Source organism: Trachurus trachurus (assembly GCF_905171665.1).
Source record: "Trachurus trachurus genome assembly, chromosome: 19".
NCBI classification, from domain to species: Eukaryota; Metazoa; Chordata; class Actinopteri; order Carangiformes; family Carangidae; genus Trachurus; species Trachurus trachurus.
The window spans coordinates 7,246,757-7,263,383 of record NC_139913.1 but is presented as its reverse complement, the minus strand read 5'-3'; the positions used below and the strand labels follow the sequence as shown (position 1 = coordinate 7,263,383).

Here is a 16,627-nt window from a genome sequence, read left to right as displayed (position 1 = left end):
TGAACATTTGACTCAAATACACACACTCTGTGCTGATATTCTCCTCAAACCAACGCTCACTGTTGCATGAACAAACGTGCAGCTGCGAGCGCCACACGTCTTCACGTGGAAACAACAAAATACAGCAGCGGCAGCGCTTCTTTGTTGCCAAGCCTGCATTTTTGAAGCTGGAGCTCTCACCTGCTGCGGGTGTGAAATACAGGCAGCCTCCTAAAGCAGCACATTTATCTCTGCACAGTTATCCAGTGCAAGTCTGTCAGCTATTATGAGGTGAAGAGAACATAACTCTGTCAGATTAGATATTCGTGTCTTGCTGGGGAGCACATGTTGCAGCTTTTCCCTCCAGAGTGAAACAGAAAGAGGCTTTTAGCATTAAACTCTCTGCTGAAACAAAATGTCCTTAAAAGCAAATGCACTAAAGTGGTGGTTCCCAGCTGTACTTTCAGGTCAGTCAGTTTTCTGAGTGTGATGAGTTTGAGTTTGTTTCTGCTGTCGATTTCCAGAAAGTCCGGTTTTAACCTAAATAAAAAATAATTCATTATTATTATGTTGTTGGAACATGGCCATATATGTAGATTTTTTTTTTTTTTTTGGTTTGTTTCTTTTTGGCATTTTTACTGACTAAAATACTCCCTTAGTCAGCAGTTCGCAACTTTCTTGACTTCTGACGCCTTATACAGTAACAAAACAAAACACTATCTAAGCAGATCAATTCTAGAAAAGGCTTATTGATGAAATAATCCACACAAAAAAGCAAAAATGTCAAGATATTCAAATTCTAAATCCTTATTGTGTTAAATCTCGCGCATAGTTCCCACAAACCTTAATATATATTCAGAGCTATATGTTGGTTATTTGTAGGAAATTGTGAGACACTGTGAAATAAATCTGTACTTCTCTCTTCATTATCTGAATGGAAATGATTTAGTTAGTATGCGGTATACTGCTGACAGTGATGCGATATATATTTCAGGTTTTAATTCACATTCCAGATTGAATGGACTTTGCAGATTTAGAGCTCAGTCGGCTGCTGTGTTGTTGGTTTTTTTTCTCTCTTTCTCTCTCTGCAGTGACATTTGTCCTGCTGCGCATTTGGTTTCAACGTCAACTACAATAGCAGTTATTACATCAGCTGTGATTAATTTAAGGATTATTGCAGAATCACTAAATCCACAGAAAAACACAATGACTGCCAAAGCTTCTCATTTTTACAGACACAGCTTTACAGGCTGTTGATGCCACTTGTGTTCTGTAATAAAGGCGAGACAAAGATACACGCTGTTTGAGATTAGAGAGCGAAATGTTTGTCAAGATCGGTCAAAGAGCAGCTGTGGGGTCGTACTGTATGAGATGAGATGTAGGCGACGTTGTGAATCCAGCTGATGGACAGACTGTGCCTGGCCTCTTCCTTTCTCTGGATGAATCCTAAAGGAGCTTACACTCTAATATCCTGATGGGGAAAGGGGGTTTGCTTTAAGCTCGCTGGAAGCGCCTGATCGCCACCAGGATACCATGAAGGTCTGAGGTAAATCAGATGAAAATGCTTCTTGAAAAAAAGAGCCTGACGACAACCTGTTGGGTGCAAATATCATGAAAGCACCTGCTTTTTTTTTTTTTTAATTCTTGGAGGAGGAGGAGGAGGAGGATCACAGTTTTTCTACATAATATTGTGGCCAGGCAGATTGAGAACAGTGAAGCGAGGAGTCGGGAAGCAGATTTTGAACTTCACGTTGGAAACTTTTACAAGTCATTTCTTAGACATGATTCCCACCAAGATGTTAGTGTACAGGGGGCCCGATGGGGGCACGCACTCTCAGACCGTTTCCAACACGAGAAGGAGAAAGAAATCGACCGGGGAGCTCTTCCAGAAGGGCTACAGGGTCAGGATGGGCCACGGGCAGGTCGTCGACAAGGAGGACCAGGACAGCATCTGCTACAGCTTCGGTGCATGCTTCCATGTAATCTCCTACTGGGGTAAGACCTGCAGGAAAACGTGGGAACGAAGGGGGGGAAATCTCCACTAAAGCTGAAGGGCTGGCATGTCCAAAAAACTCTTTGGACTCTGTGTGTGTCAGCTGGAGCAGGTTCAGGTTCAGGATTTTCTCTGTATTATACTCCCCATCTGGCAAACGCTCACTGGTAATGAAAAACGAGCTTTGGCGAGGCACATCGTGGTCCATGTCATTTTTTTTTTTTTTTTAATAAAAGATTATTTATATATATATTGTTTGTAGCTGAATGAGTGCCTGTAGTGTCTTTGATTTGTGTCATTTGGCGCTCGCATAGATCTATTCCATTTCCAGCAGGGAAATTCATCTGGCCGATTTATGCATGTGGGGATGGATTTGACTTGATTGCTCACTCTTGGCTGAGGTGGCTCTTAATTGCTCATGCGGCACCGACACTGCAGTGGATACGGCTTCTTTGCAAATATGAGCTGGATCTGTGAATCATTTGGCTTTTAAACTCCGATGGGAGTTTTCCTTTCCGCAATGCACCTAAACGAGAAAACATGAAGAAGAAAAATATGTGGTTTTGATTTATCTGGTGCTTTTTTTTGGAGCAAATGATGGTTTATGTGTTCTTTTTTGGACAGAAGTGGCAGAAAACCGTTGATAATCAAGTTGTGATTAATTATATACGCAGCTTTTTAATGATGCAAAGATTCAGTCAGTCAGTAAAAATGTACAGGAGCCAAGGTTTGTGTTGTCACCACTGTTTTTATCGGCACTGTGTCCTTCAACTCTTGGCAACAGGCTCCATTTTTTTTCTCACATAAATACCCTCAAATGTAGGATTTGACGTCACATCTGTTTACTCATTCAATTTGTCGTGACGGCGTCCACCTGTCTTTACGCTAATCCAGGTTTTCATCTCCTCCACGTTCAGAGTTTCATCCAGTAGGAATGAAACATGTATCAGGTAGATGCCGGTGCTCTGCGAGGCTCCTGAGATTAAAACAGACTGGTATGAGTTGCTGAAGAGATATCTGGGATATTTTTTCCTCTTAAATATTCCCAAAAAAGATGTTTCTTTTATGATCCAGCAAGTGTTCAGTGCTGCTTGTTCAGTCGGGAGTTTTTTCAATTTTTTTTTATCAATATGAATCCAATGAAGCTGATAAACATGGATGAAAGTATGAAAGGTATGATCAGATGTTCTTGTTAAACCACAGTCGAATGTTATTGATGTTGTGTGGATTTTTCATGTGGTAATTTCTTTATGGTCTTTTTCCCTCCTCACAGGCTTGAGGTTTTTAAGGGCCTTAAGGTTGATACAGTTCTCAGAAATTTTACAGTTTTTGAATATACTAAAGACAAGGTAAGTGTTTGGAGATTTGATCTCACTTTGTGTGTGTGTGTGTGTGTGTGTGTGTAGTGTTTCTTGCAGTATGAAGTCGTACACTACAGTGAGTTATTTTGTTGACATTAGCATAAACAAGGTGCAGTTTCACTTAAAAGAAAAGACTGAGTTTTATTTGCAGTGTTTTTATTTATGCAAAATTAATCACAGCGTGGGTGCTTTAATTTGCTGAGGTGTAGCTGCAAGTTTCAAGTGTTTTCCTCAGACAGCACAGTGATATTGTGCACAGTGGACGCACTGAAATGTCAGGAACAAACCCAGCTTTCTGTGTCCTCGCTGCTTCGAATTAAATCTTTTTGCACAGATGTCAGGGAGAGCTTATAGTGCAACAAAATGCTGTAGAATAATCTCCTCGCTTGTTCACTCAGATGAAGGTAAAGATAGAACACAAAGTAGAAGACAGAGGTCAAATGGACACAAACTATATTGAAAGAACATTGCACATACAGTATATAAATAGTAAACACACAGGGAGGAGGATTTGCTTGTGGGTCATCTTTGAATGGCATGTGATGAGGGAGATTTTCAGACTTACTGGTTTATAATGCAGATGTGTTAAAACAAATGCTTAAATAGAGCCATGTGTTAATATGGCAAACCACAACAACACAAAGAAAGCATGCAGTGTGATTCCATAATTAGGGGGACTATGACAACAATGTAGTTTTAAAGTTGTCATTGTTTTGTGTTGCATGTTGCTGCATTTCTGTTCAATTTCACTCACATTATTTAGAATTCAAATAATGTAAAAGTTATATAAGGCATTTTAGGACATGGATTCTCTTGTTTTAAAAACAATGTATATTTCTGATATCAATAATAACCAATATCTGTGTATTTTAACACTGTTGTCTGGCTCTTTTTTTTCTAATAGCAACTCTATAAAGCTGGTGAACCTGTGTTCAATTTTCATAAGCACATGGCTAACCGCAGCAGGCTTCATTCACCTGGTAAGTTAATGTGAGCCAGTGAAGACGAGGTGAAAGTTTGATGATGTAGCAATTAGCTGCTCGTTTTTTCGTACATTCTTTTTTTTTTCTTTGCATTATTGTGAAAAGATAAAGATGCTTTACTCCTATGTGTTATCATGGTTGTATAAATCTCAACCTCTGTTCCAGGTGGAAAACTCAGGGGATCCTTGGGAAAACTTCCAAAATTCCCAGGCACTTTCCTACTGGGAATGTGTCTACTTACTCATGGTTACTATGTCCACTGTTGGCTATGGAGACGTTTATGCAAAAACCACCCTGGGCCGCCTGTTTATGGTCTTCTTCATCCTTGGTGGTTTGGTAAAAATCCCTCTCATTACTTATTCCTGCTTAAAATCCTCCATGCAACCAATCATCACACTCCGCCAGGTGTTAACAAACGCCAGGACGCTGTCAACTCGGGACGCCCTTCACCCGTTGTTTACACTGAGGTGTTTTTATTTTTTTGTGACCCACCACTTCACCACAGTATGTTGCATGTCATGAGTTGTAGGAGTTGTCTACAGTAATGCAGCATTTATTCAGGTATAATGCTGAAGATTTGTTTTGTTACGTACTGTACTCATTACAAAATGACATGTAGAAGTTTTGCATCTGTTCATTAACTGTAAAGTAAGTACTGCGGTTTCAGGTGGCTCCACCCTCCTGCCTCCCCTCCCTCTTTTCCAACAAACACAATGATACAAGGATGATTTAGTACAGCGCAGCTTTATGGATCTAGCAACATTACTATGACTTACACAATGCACAAATAATTAAAGGCGTTTTAAGGAATAAAAAAAGACAAATTTTAGATAAATTACGGATAAGATGATGATGAAAGAAGAAATCAAACAGAAAACATCCTCTCTGAGATTTAACCACCAACCTCACTCACCTGATAAGGAAAGTAGCCTCACTGGGAGGAGATTGTTATCTGTATCATTATGGATTATTCACAAGTGGATTAAACAGCATGGTGCCATACAGTAATATGGTGAAATAGAGTCTGTTGGCATTTTGGTGTTACTAGCACAGCTGCAAACCAAAGCTGTGACAACATGATTTTTTGCGAATCAACTGATCAGGCATTTAGATCATTCATTATTATTCCTTTTTTATTTTTTTGTGTTATTTTTCTTCTCTCTCTCTCTCTGCAGGTGGCAATGCGTCGCCTAGCATTGTCACCTGCTGAGTAATCTGCAACACTGTAATTATAACTGCTGCTATACCCCCTACGGAGGTTATTGCCTGTCGTCTTAAATGTTTATCGTTTTTAAATGTCTGATTGTAATTCTATTTATTTAAGTGTCATGGGACTACGGATGGAAACTAGCTCCGAGCTAAATCCGACATATTTACTACAATTAATTGTTGTTTTTTTGTATGTTCATGAATATGTGAGGTCCCATTTCAAATAAACCTTTAAATAAATTTATAAACGACAATATCAAACAGCGTGGGCAAGATTATTTTTTCCAAACTAAAGAAATTTAAGGGGTAAAATGAAAATCCCCTCATAACGCGTTTGTTTCTCTAGTATTTTGTTACATATCCGATGCAGCAGTGAATGTTAAAAAAAGATTATTGTTGATTTTATGTATAGAATTAATGTAGTAAAACTGTGACTTTCCGCACTTGTGCAGCGGTGTAGAGTTTCAGTCAATGTTTGCCTTCCATTTAGTGGCGCTTTCTAAATCAACCTGACGTGTGTTTGTTGGGCAAAACATGGCACATAAGGCTTTCTCTTGATTTTTATTATTTATTTTCTGTCACAGATCGACATACCACTCATCAGCTGTCATTTTTCTCCTTTATTCTTCCAGTATCCGTAAATATTGGCCTTATTATTTCCTTTCTCATTCTCACACTTTTTTCTCAGTATCTATGAATGTAACTGTGATGTAACTCCAGGCTACATTCAGCCAATAATGACTAATCTCAATGAGCTGCAACTTTCTTATTTTCTTTCTCCTTTTATCTGTTAACAAATAAACACTAATATTACTTCTTGCACATACAGTAGTGTTCCTCTTTCAGACTTAAGGGATTTCTTTAAAGCTAAAATTAGAGGACCTGCTCTCCTTTGCCTATCTTTTTTTTAGTCTCTTCTTCTGTCTTCTATCTTCTCCTTAGGCCATGTTTGCGAGCTACGTCCCTGAAATCATAGAGTTAATAGGAAACCGCAAGAAATATGGTGGTTCCTATAGTGCGGTTAATGGGAGAAAGTAAGTATTCAAGGAGGCTCTACTGCCTCCACCGCAGTAGAACCTTCTCTGCATGCCCTTTTCTTTTTCTTTTTCATGCATGTAGGCCATGTTTGCTCGCTACGTGCCAGAAATTGCTGCTCTCATCCTTAATCGGAAGAAATATGGAGGGAGTTATAACTCGACCAGAGGCAGAAAGTAAGTCAAACAAACGAAAAAACAGCAATCTTTTAATGGTGTGGTTTTGTGTGACTCAAGTGGCGCTCTCATAAAGAGGTGACATACTCTGACTTTTGCGTAAATGCTGAAAACTGTCACTTGAGATGTAATGATCTCAATTAGCACTTAAAGTCACACTGTGACTGAAGAACTTGGCCATGATTAATGTGTAGAGTTAATTGTACTGTATTGCTGCTGCTTTTATGTGTGCAAGCTGTCATCACTGCTTGTCATGAGTCAGTGTTTGCTTTTACGCTGCAAAAATAACTATGAAATATCTCAGCAAGTGGTTTTTGTCTTGAGCTCTGAGCCAACTCAACACAAACAAGTGAAAAAATCTCAGTGCACATTTGGACTTGTTTTCAGAAACAGTTTGTTTCATTTTCTAGAAAATCTTGAAGAAGAATGACTTAGATCCTCCAGAGCTCATATTGGAGAAATTTTAAAATGTCAGATTTTTTCACTTGTTTTAAGTAAATGTGACTTCGTGAGCTCAAAAACTGACAGAAAATCCTCTAAGACATTTTTGCAGCGGAGTCATATTGATGTATTACTGTCATGCACATGTAGGATTCTCTCACTGTGATCAATAATACTGCTGGGGAAAAAAAGAGAAAACTTAATGCCCTTGATCTTTGTGTAAAAGGATTAAACAAGGTGCCGACTGTGCACCTCACTCACCATTCACTCAACACTGATCTATTTTTAATAGAACAATGTTTAAGGTCCTGCCCTGTTATACAGTCTAAATAAGAGAGTAGACCTATCCATACAGTAGCACCATTATGTCTTTTATGCTCATTGTTGATCAGTATTGTAGCTCAGTTTGCAGAAAGACAAGAACTACAGTAGGGACTTGCACTTTCTCTGTGCACAAGGTCAGAGCCAGGGGTCACTGTACATGTAGGTCAAAACTAAAAGGTATTGAACACCTGTCAAAACTTTACAGTACTTAAGGACTAAACAAACCTCACATCCCCATGTCAGAGTGACTTTCCTGATATGAAGCACTGAGAGAAAATCCTACATGTTTCGTGTTGTCTCACTTATAATTAGGCTGCTTGTCGTCACCGTACATCTGTGTCTTTGTGAATGTAAATCAAGTATTTGTGCTCATGCATTGTTTTATTTTATTCACTGATCTCTCCTTGCACCCTCCCGTCACTACATTTGTGTGTTATCAAACTTGCATAAATAATAATAAACATAATTCTAACTAAAATATATATAAAATCAAAAATGATCTTAATACACCATGAAACACATTAAGAATCAGTTTATGCACACATGTTTTCGTAAAGAGTGAAACCAAAGTTATTTCATTCATTTAAATAATACATGATAAATAATTAAGTCCAACAAATTATAGAAATGACAAAATAAACTCAAATTTAGCTGAGTTTAAATTTCCAGACTCCTACATCCAATCATTGCTTGCTTCATGTTGATTCTTTTGAATTTTCTGTTTTTCTGTGCTAGAAAAACTTAACTTTTTATATCATTTCTTTTTTTTCTTTCTGCTTGTCTTTTTTTCTTTCTTTTTTTCACGCTTTGCTTCTGAACATTCCTGGCCTTTATCTTCAGTCTGACCTACACCCTCAGGATTAAATAAAATTTTTGAGTTTAAAGGAACAGTTTGACACTCTGGGACACGCTTGTTCACTTTCTCATCAGAAGTTACACGAAAAGATCAATCTGTCTTTGTGTTAAATGTAAAGCTGGAACAAGGCAGCAGGTAGCTTAGCTTAGCTTAGCATGTAACCTGTGTTGCTATATTACATTAAAGGCTTTGCACTTAGTGGGCAGACACATGACATTGATCTTCTCCCTAAGAAAGTAAATAAAGGTGTTTCCTAAAATGTGAAACTATTCCTTTAACATATTCACGCGTCAGTGACATGTGAACTCGTGTCCCAAGCTCTGCAGCTGTTTCTAAAGATAGTGAGATTCTGGATGCCTCCAAACAAAATATGGCTTATTGTAGCATGCTTTTGTTACTTACTTGTGGAGTTGTGAAGAAGTCAGACTTGGTTTGGGAACATTTTCTCAAACCAAATCTTTGCTTCAGTTGTTGGTCAATTTTGTAGAATTAGAATTAGTTATTTCTATCTATCTTATTTTGTAGGACTTTTTTTTATGCTTGTTGAAACAAACATTTATAATACTATTCAATTCAATATCATACAATTATTAATGAGCTGGAAGAGCTGAAGAAAATGCTCTGCTTGTTTGTGTTAGTACAAACAACAGCTCTAGAAATTTCATTTGACCAACAGCTTTAACAAATGTATGCAGGTCCCATCCCGGTATTTACTGTAAAGCTGCCTGTATTTAAATATTCAAGTATATTTATCTTAGCTGATGTTAACAACTGAACATAATTATTAGCTTCTTTCTTTTTCTATTTCCCTCTGTCTTCTTCTTGCTGTCCTCACTTGTTGTCATTATTATCATAACTGTCATAGATGCAATGTAACCATTCTCTGAACTGTGTTTCTTTGCAAATAAGCAGAACAAGTGGTGCAAAACAACAATGATTCTGATGCACGTGTTGTAGATTAAAGCCACGAAGAAACACTGCAGTACACTGAGATTTCCAGTTGAGGTTCTTCACCTTAAAATCATTTTAAAAGATACAATAAAGACGGACAGGAATAAATCTAAACGGGGTTTCTTACATAAAGGATCTGTGATATGAGGGAATGGAGACACACTGTGCCGATTTCATAATCTCCATCTAAGTAAACTCTGATCCTTTATAATCTGATACTAAAATCCACAGTGCTCTCTGACCCACTCATTCAGTCCTCCCCCTTCACAGCAGGAACATCAAACATCCCTCCTGCGACATAGTTTTAATCATTTCCCCCCCACACAGATTTCAAATCAATCACCTGAATACAGCAGTACTGACAACCTCTCATTCCCATTACATCCCTCTCATCGTTTCGATTCTAGGACAATGATAAAAACCCTGAGACAACCTTTTTAGGTCTGTGTGTTTTGTTGTTGACTTTTATCTCGACTGCATTTTAGTTTCATTATTGTTCTGCACCTCATTTTCTAGGCACATCGTGGTCTGTGGTCATATAACACTTGAGAGTGTGTCCAACTTTCTAAAAGACTTCCTACACAAGGACAGGGATGATGTCAATGTAGAAATTGTTTTTCTCCATAAGTAAGTATAAAGCTTTATCTTTTTTTTTTTTTAGCTTGTGACCCAGAAAAAACAGCACATTTCATCTCCTCAGCAGATTAAAACAAAAGTGTTTCTCCTCAGATTTAAGACTTTAAGACTTTCTCTCCTCTTCTGTCAGTATTTCCCCTAATCTTGAGCTGGAAGCCTTGTTCAAGCGCCACTTCACCCAGGTGGAATTTTACCAAGGGTCCGTCCTAAATCCACACGACCTGGCCAGAGTTAAGGTAACTAACAGACAGTTAACTGTGATGTCTTTGTGTCCGACTGTAGTTCACTGTCTCATACTGACCTGGGTAAATCTGGATATTTTCCGCATGTGATTTTGTTTTCAGATTGAATCGGCCGATGCTTGTCTGATCTTAGCCAACAAATACTGTGCTGACCCTGATGCCGAGGATGCATCCAACATCATGAGGTAGACCAGAGCAGCTTTTTTCTCTTTTTTTATGTGTGTGTGTTTGTTTTTTTTACCCTGTCCCCAATTATGTTAGATTGTTTTGTAGCATTTGCAAATTGCAAATTGGCCAAACCTCCGGGATAATGTCAGATGTGAAAACTGCAGTTTACTTTAATTGGTTTCAGGTATTTTCAGAGGGTGAATGTGTGGGAGTTGAAACCTGCACACTTTTGATGTGGGGCTGTTCATTTCAAGGAAGGAAATGATGACAAAAACAACAATTATTAGAAAAGCTTAATTAAGTTAACCAGAACAAATTTAATTTGAAATGTTGTTGCTTTATAAATAAGACGCAGGAGATTATTGGAGATTTGTCCTGAGAATTTAAATGTCAGGAAATTGCAGATTATCATAGGCGCTTTAAAATAAAGTGTTTTTTGTTTGTTTTTTTTAGTGGTCAAAAATAATGACCTATCAGCAAGTGGTGAGTGGTGTAATGGTGTGGGGAATGTCTTCCCATCGATCATGGTTTGAACACTACAGCCTATCTGATGAGTGTTGCTGACCATGTGCTTCCCTTTATGGCCATTAAGGTTATGTCATCATTCTCTAACAGCTGCTCTCAGCACGGTAACACATCGAGCCACCAAGCAAAAAAATCGACTTAACTGGTTTCATGAACGTGACGATGAGTTCAGTGGAACTTCAGCGGCCTCCCCGGTCACCACATCTGAATTTAGCAGAGCACCTTTGAGATGTGGTAAAGCAGACAATTGTGTTGTTTCTAACATCTTGAGGAATCAATAACACAAATTACTGAAGTTGCTTTGAGATTTACCATTTACTAAGTGAGTGATACTCCTGGATGTAATCTTGGTTGGTATTAAGCTCTACAAACGACACAATATGTTGAGATATAGAGTATAAAATGTTCCTAAATGCTCATACCTCAGAAAGTCAAGGCTGGTGTTCGATAACACTTCTTGGCCTCGACTCAAATCAGGAGTGTAAGCTAGCGTGTCGGAAACTGGCTCTCATTGCAAACAGACCGACTCTCAGCAGGAACAAACTCCTGGTTCTCACTTTCCCTTCTGGACGACTGTCAAGAGCTGAAAGAGAGAACATGATGTGTTACAACAAACAATTTTTCAACAGTAAAAAGAAACAACAAACTCTTTCAAACAAACTTTAATTTGCCAGCTGCCAATCTGTAAATTGTTTGGTTTGTGAGGAGTTTTTATGTTTATGAATGATATAAACATGCCAGACATGGACAATGGAAATGGAAATGGAAATTGAAAAGATTTTGTAAGTTTGTTTTGTCCCTTTCATCCCGCATCAGGGTTATATCCATCAAGAACTACCACCCAAAGATCAGAATAATCACTCAAATGTTGCAGTACCACAATAAGGTTGGTGTATCCAGTTATTTGTACTGGGTCTCTATCTAAAAATATCAAAAAATGACAGTTTAAAGTTCTGTAACACATCCATATAACCCGACCTTCCCTCCGTCCCACCCTCAGGCACATCTTTTGAACATCCCAAGCTGGGCCTGGAAGGAGGGAGACGACGCCATTTGCCTTGCGGAGCTGAAGCTCGGCTTCATCGCCCAGAGCTGCCTGGCTCAGGGCCTCTCCACCATGCTGGCCAACCTCTTCTCCATGAGGTCCTTCATCAAGGTAGCTACAGCGAACAATGCATCCATCTGTACTCACTGGATTATGTTCAAAAGCAACGTTGGTCATAAAAACTTGGCTTGTCTGTCTTTTGTCGTCTGACCTTTGTCACAGATTGAGGAGGACACGTGGCAGAAGTATTACCTAGAGGGAGTAGCTAATGAGATGTACACTGAGTACCTGTCCAGTGCCTTTGTTGGCTTGTCTTTCCCTGTAATTTGTGAGTAAGTACACTGGAACAATGGCTTTTTTAAAATTAAGTACTATACTGTTTTTTTTTTCCTGAATGCAAGAAATGTAAGCTATTTAGCACTGGCCTTTTTTAGTAAGTTGAGAAAAATTAAGGTCCGCTCACACAGTAGCGCTCTTACTGTATGTAATTTGAATATCTAATTAAAATTACATAAGGGAGCTACAGTTTGCAGACCTGTGTTTTTCTTTCTCACATTGTTTCATTATTCTAGCACCTGTTCATATTTTAAGGGATATGTGCATCTACTAGATTGTTGGATCTTTTTAGTAACTTGCTATTTTTTAATCAACTAGATATACAAAAGGCACGGCAGCCTTCAACTATAGAGATGATATAACTTTTTTTTTTTCTAAGTTACAGTTGCTGCAGTTATATAGTTTTTTTGTTTGTTATTTTTTTTATCAGAAGATTATGACAGTTGTTTTATTTATCCCAAAAATATCTTTGTTATCTTGAGTGACAGCTCTCCTCTAAACAACATCCAAATTCACTGAATAGTTATTGTAATAATTTGTAATTGTGTTCTATGCAGTAGACAATGAAAATTAAGAACCTTTTCTGTGGCTTCTATAATTTTATCATTTTCTCAGCTAAATCCTTGAAATGTCTCATTCAAATATTATAATTACTATAATCTCTCTTTTGTGGATCTCTTAGTTTAAGACTCAAAGACAGTAATGAAAAAATAAGCAGATTGATGATTTTCTGAAATTATTTATTGTGCACAATGTCTAATTTTATTGTTCCTCTCTTTTGCAGACTCTGCTATGTGAAGTTGAAGCTGCTACTTATAGCTATAGAGTACAAGTCTGATCAAAGGGAGAGCAGGTAAGTGGATGTGCTCACAGTGGATCGCTGGGCGTCATTGAAATTCATGGATGCAAAAACTTTAATATGCAAGTGTGTTTGCTGTCAGTATTTGCTTTGAGTAATGAAGCTACTTTGAATCAGCTCCTCTGACTGCAAACACAAGGCGCTTTACAAATTGTGCACAATTAGTGTCTAAATTGGTCTGTTCGCAGACATCACAGGGCTTTCTGATTACATCCTGACATATTAATGGAGGGGGTGGCAGTTGGTTTCCTTTAAACACAGCTGAAGCTTTGTTTTAGTAGTTTCTTTAATGTACTGATGCTCAATTTTTTTTTCTATTTGAAGTGTCACTGCTATCTACTTTCATCAATTTAATTTAATAAACAAGCTAGCCTGCCAAATGAGTCGCAAAAGCTAATCCTGCCAGCGTGTGCCACTGCCAGTGATTAGTGCAAAGCCTTGCAAAATTCTGTGATATAACTTTTCCGTTCTGACATCTTTGGTCTATAAAATCTCACAGCACCCTGATAAACCCTGGGAACCACGTGAAAATGGAGGAGGGGACTTTAGGCTTCTTCATTGCCAGTGATGCCAAAGAAGTAAAGAGGTAATGTGAATGTGTCCTCAGATTAAACAGTGTCTAACAGTAAAGTCTTTACTCTTATGGAAAATCTGTGCAGCTCCTGTCATACAGTATCTACCAGTAAACGCAGTCTTTCTACCGAGTCATCATTTGTGGGAAGAACAAATAACTTACCTAACAACAACATGTTACTGTGGATAGCTACTTATTGTTAGCTGTTAGCATCTCAGCTGTTTTCTCAGGCCAAGTACCATTCAAACACATTTAGATGAACATCACACAGTGGTTTCCTCTTACTGAGGCAAGGGTTCAGTTTATTCAGGAAGACTCAAGCTGATACCCACTGCAGGGCCTAATGGTTAACATGTTAGCATTGTTCCATGTGTCTCTCCTTGTTCCTCCATGTTTTTCATTTAAGTATTTCAGTATAAAATAGACACAGATATATTACAAATACAAAGTATCTGTGAGTAGATGTAACCTAATAGTGTTGGATGAGTGGGCAGAGCTGCTCAATAACACCACTCCATTACAAGAAACATTGCTGAACTGAAAATGTAACTTAAGTAAAATTACATTAGCTTTATTAATGGACAAGTTAGTGTAACTATCAAAATAGTATGACAATAATAAGACACTGGCATATTATTACTACATTAATTGTGTACGTAGCATTTTATCAACCACTGGGTAGTTTTACTTTATATATATTTACAGATAAAACTACCCAGTGGTTGATAAAAGGCCAAACTTCTCACATGTTTTTAGCTAACTAGTACAGACAATGGCAACCTACTGGTATTCCACAAAGGGCCGGTGTGGCTGCAGGTTTTCTTTCCAACACCAGACTTGAGTCATTTAATCAATTGATCTCAGTCTTCAGACAGTTGATTGGTCAAACTGTGTGCTCTTGGTTGGTTGGAACAAAAACCTGCAGCTGCATGGCTCTTTGAGAGATAGGTTGCCCATGCCTGAACTACTAAAGCTGTGAAATTACAAACTATAGAAGTATACTGTAAGGTGGCATATGTAATGTGGAATATACTATATATTGTTGTAGAGTTTCCTTACATGAGATTCTCGTTTTTTTCCTCCACAGGGCGTTGTTTTACTGTAAAGCCTGCCACGATGACATAACTGATCCCAAAAGGATAAAGAAATGTGGATGCAAGAAATGTAAGTGGCTACATATAAACACCTTGTCTGAGTTTATTTGACTTAATTAACATTCCTTCACAGACTTAAGAGAAACAGCACTGAGAGAGCATTTGTGTAGCGGTGTGATGGTGTATTTACATGACCTACATAGCCATGTGTCCAAACCACTTAGTTCCTGCATTAATTATTCACCTCATGAAACCTTGTAACCACGTAACTTGTGCACGAAGAAAGGTCATCGGATTTCTTTTTGTAGCCAAAACAAACTGGCCCTGTCCAAGTTTCCCCCATAAAACCACATGTTCAGACCTACATGAATATCTGCACTCAATTAAGGGTCAGTTCACCTAAATTACAAGACGCAGCTTTACAGTAGGATCTAGTCAGGAAAGTTTTATATTCTTAGGTTCTGAAGATAAGATATTCCACTTTAAGATTTTAATGTTTGCTTGTGTAGTTGTTTGCTATGTTTTCTTGTGTATAATAGTTGTCTGTGCCGTTACAGTTCATCAATAACTTTGTGATATTAACAGACATTCAGAGAGAGACGCTTAACACCACAGGTACCTGGATGGATCGTGTGCTTCTAGAGATGGAAAACATCATGTGCCACTTTGTTGTTCTTTCACTTGGATTCCCCACAGCTAACGCTCAGTCTTAACATCTGATGTATTCTTTTCCTGCTGCTTGGGAACATGGCACACTATTCTTAAAAAAAAAATTCACTTTATAGTGATATATTGTGAGTAATGCGTATTCATATCCCCTTTTGAAAACACAGCCTGCTACCCTTGACTCAAGCAACTGTTTGACTGTACTGTAAATGTTGCATGTACAATGGTTGATGCTGCCTGGATTCCACCCCGTTATCATGTGCACGCTGTGAAATTGAAGAAAATATCCAACTAGAGTGATCATCAATGATGCTTTTGGGGGGAAAAAATCCAACAGTTCACCTACACAACCCATTTTTAAAATTTGTTATATATTAAAAGGTTTCTGTTGCAACATCCTCAAAGTTTCATTGATGCCTGCTGGAGTCAGTAATACCCCAGATCACCACCAGGTGTCCCCACAGTCCTTTGACAAACACAACATACCTCAGAGAAGAGCACAGCTGGAAAGCCATCAGGATAAGGGAGGAAGAACATTTCTCATTATATCTGTTTTGATAAAAAGAATAAATCATGTCACACAAAGCTCAAAAGATATAATTCACAGACTTGACTGCACAGTTTCTCTCAGCACATCTGACATCAAGGATGTTTTGGAACAAACAGTAAAGTTGAGCAGGATGTGTTACTTGAGGAGGATGTCATGTGAATTTATGGTCTTTTACAGTTTCGCACAAGTGTTTGGCCTTTTAGTTTTTGTCCTTTCTGGACGCACTCAAAGATTTATCTAGAGGCCCAGAAATCTGTTTTATGTGAAACACTGTCAAATTTCTGTCATCTTGTCCAGTAGTTTCCATTCTCAGTCAGAATATTATGGACCCAGTGCAAATAAGAGTCATAGTGTCAAATATAACACATGATCTGTTTCCCTCATCCCACCCTCACTCATGTCCCATTTTTACCCCCAAAACCACAGACACTAGGGCCTCATGATACTTCCCACACTTGTCCCAGAAATGACCCAAACTAAATAAACCACAATAAGTGGGGGGAAGAAGAAAAAAAAATCCAAATTCCTAATCTGACATTTGCTTGCTGTCAAGATAAAGTTAATCTTGTGTCTCCCAGCAGCAGCCTTCCTCTGTGCGCTGTCTTGCGTTTGTCCCCTCTTCCT

The 16,627-nt window shown here is 38.3% G+C and overlaps 1 protein-coding gene across 4 annotated transcripts in view; it reads left to right on the top strand.

Annotated features, from left to right (window-relative positions):
• The window catches only part of LOC311002262 (calcium-activated potassium channel subunit alpha-1a-like), an 83,114-nt gene that overhangs the window by 41,927 nt on the left and 24,560 nt on the right, over nt 1-16,627 (top strand). For 3 of the 4 annotated variants that reach the window (XM_083993565.1, XM_083993568.1, XM_083993567.1), the window contains exons 6-18: nt 3,246-3,321; nt 4,238-4,313; nt 4,482-4,652; nt 6,468-6,559; nt 9,825-9,935; nt 10,075-10,180; nt 10,289-10,371; nt 11,696-11,765; nt 11,880-12,035; nt 12,147-12,256; nt 13,045-13,113; nt 13,619-13,705; nt 14,781-14,857. In XM_083993565.1, the coding sequence (XP_083849691.1) occupies nt 3,246-3,321; nt 4,238-4,313; nt 4,482-4,652; nt 6,468-6,559; nt 9,825-9,935; nt 10,075-10,180; nt 10,289-10,371; nt 11,696-11,765; nt 11,880-12,035; nt 12,147-12,256; nt 13,045-13,113; nt 13,619-13,705; nt 14,781-14,857 (1,284 nt within the window). Of the gene's footprint in view, nt 1-3,245; nt 3,322-3,926; nt 4,314-4,481; nt 4,784-6,467; nt 6,560-9,824; nt 9,936-10,074; nt 10,181-10,288; nt 10,372-11,695; nt 11,766-11,879; nt 12,036-12,146; nt 12,257-13,044; nt 13,114-13,618; nt 13,706-14,780; nt 14,858-16,627 lie in introns of those variants that run through there. The other variant, XM_083993566.1, reaches the window with a different exon arrangement.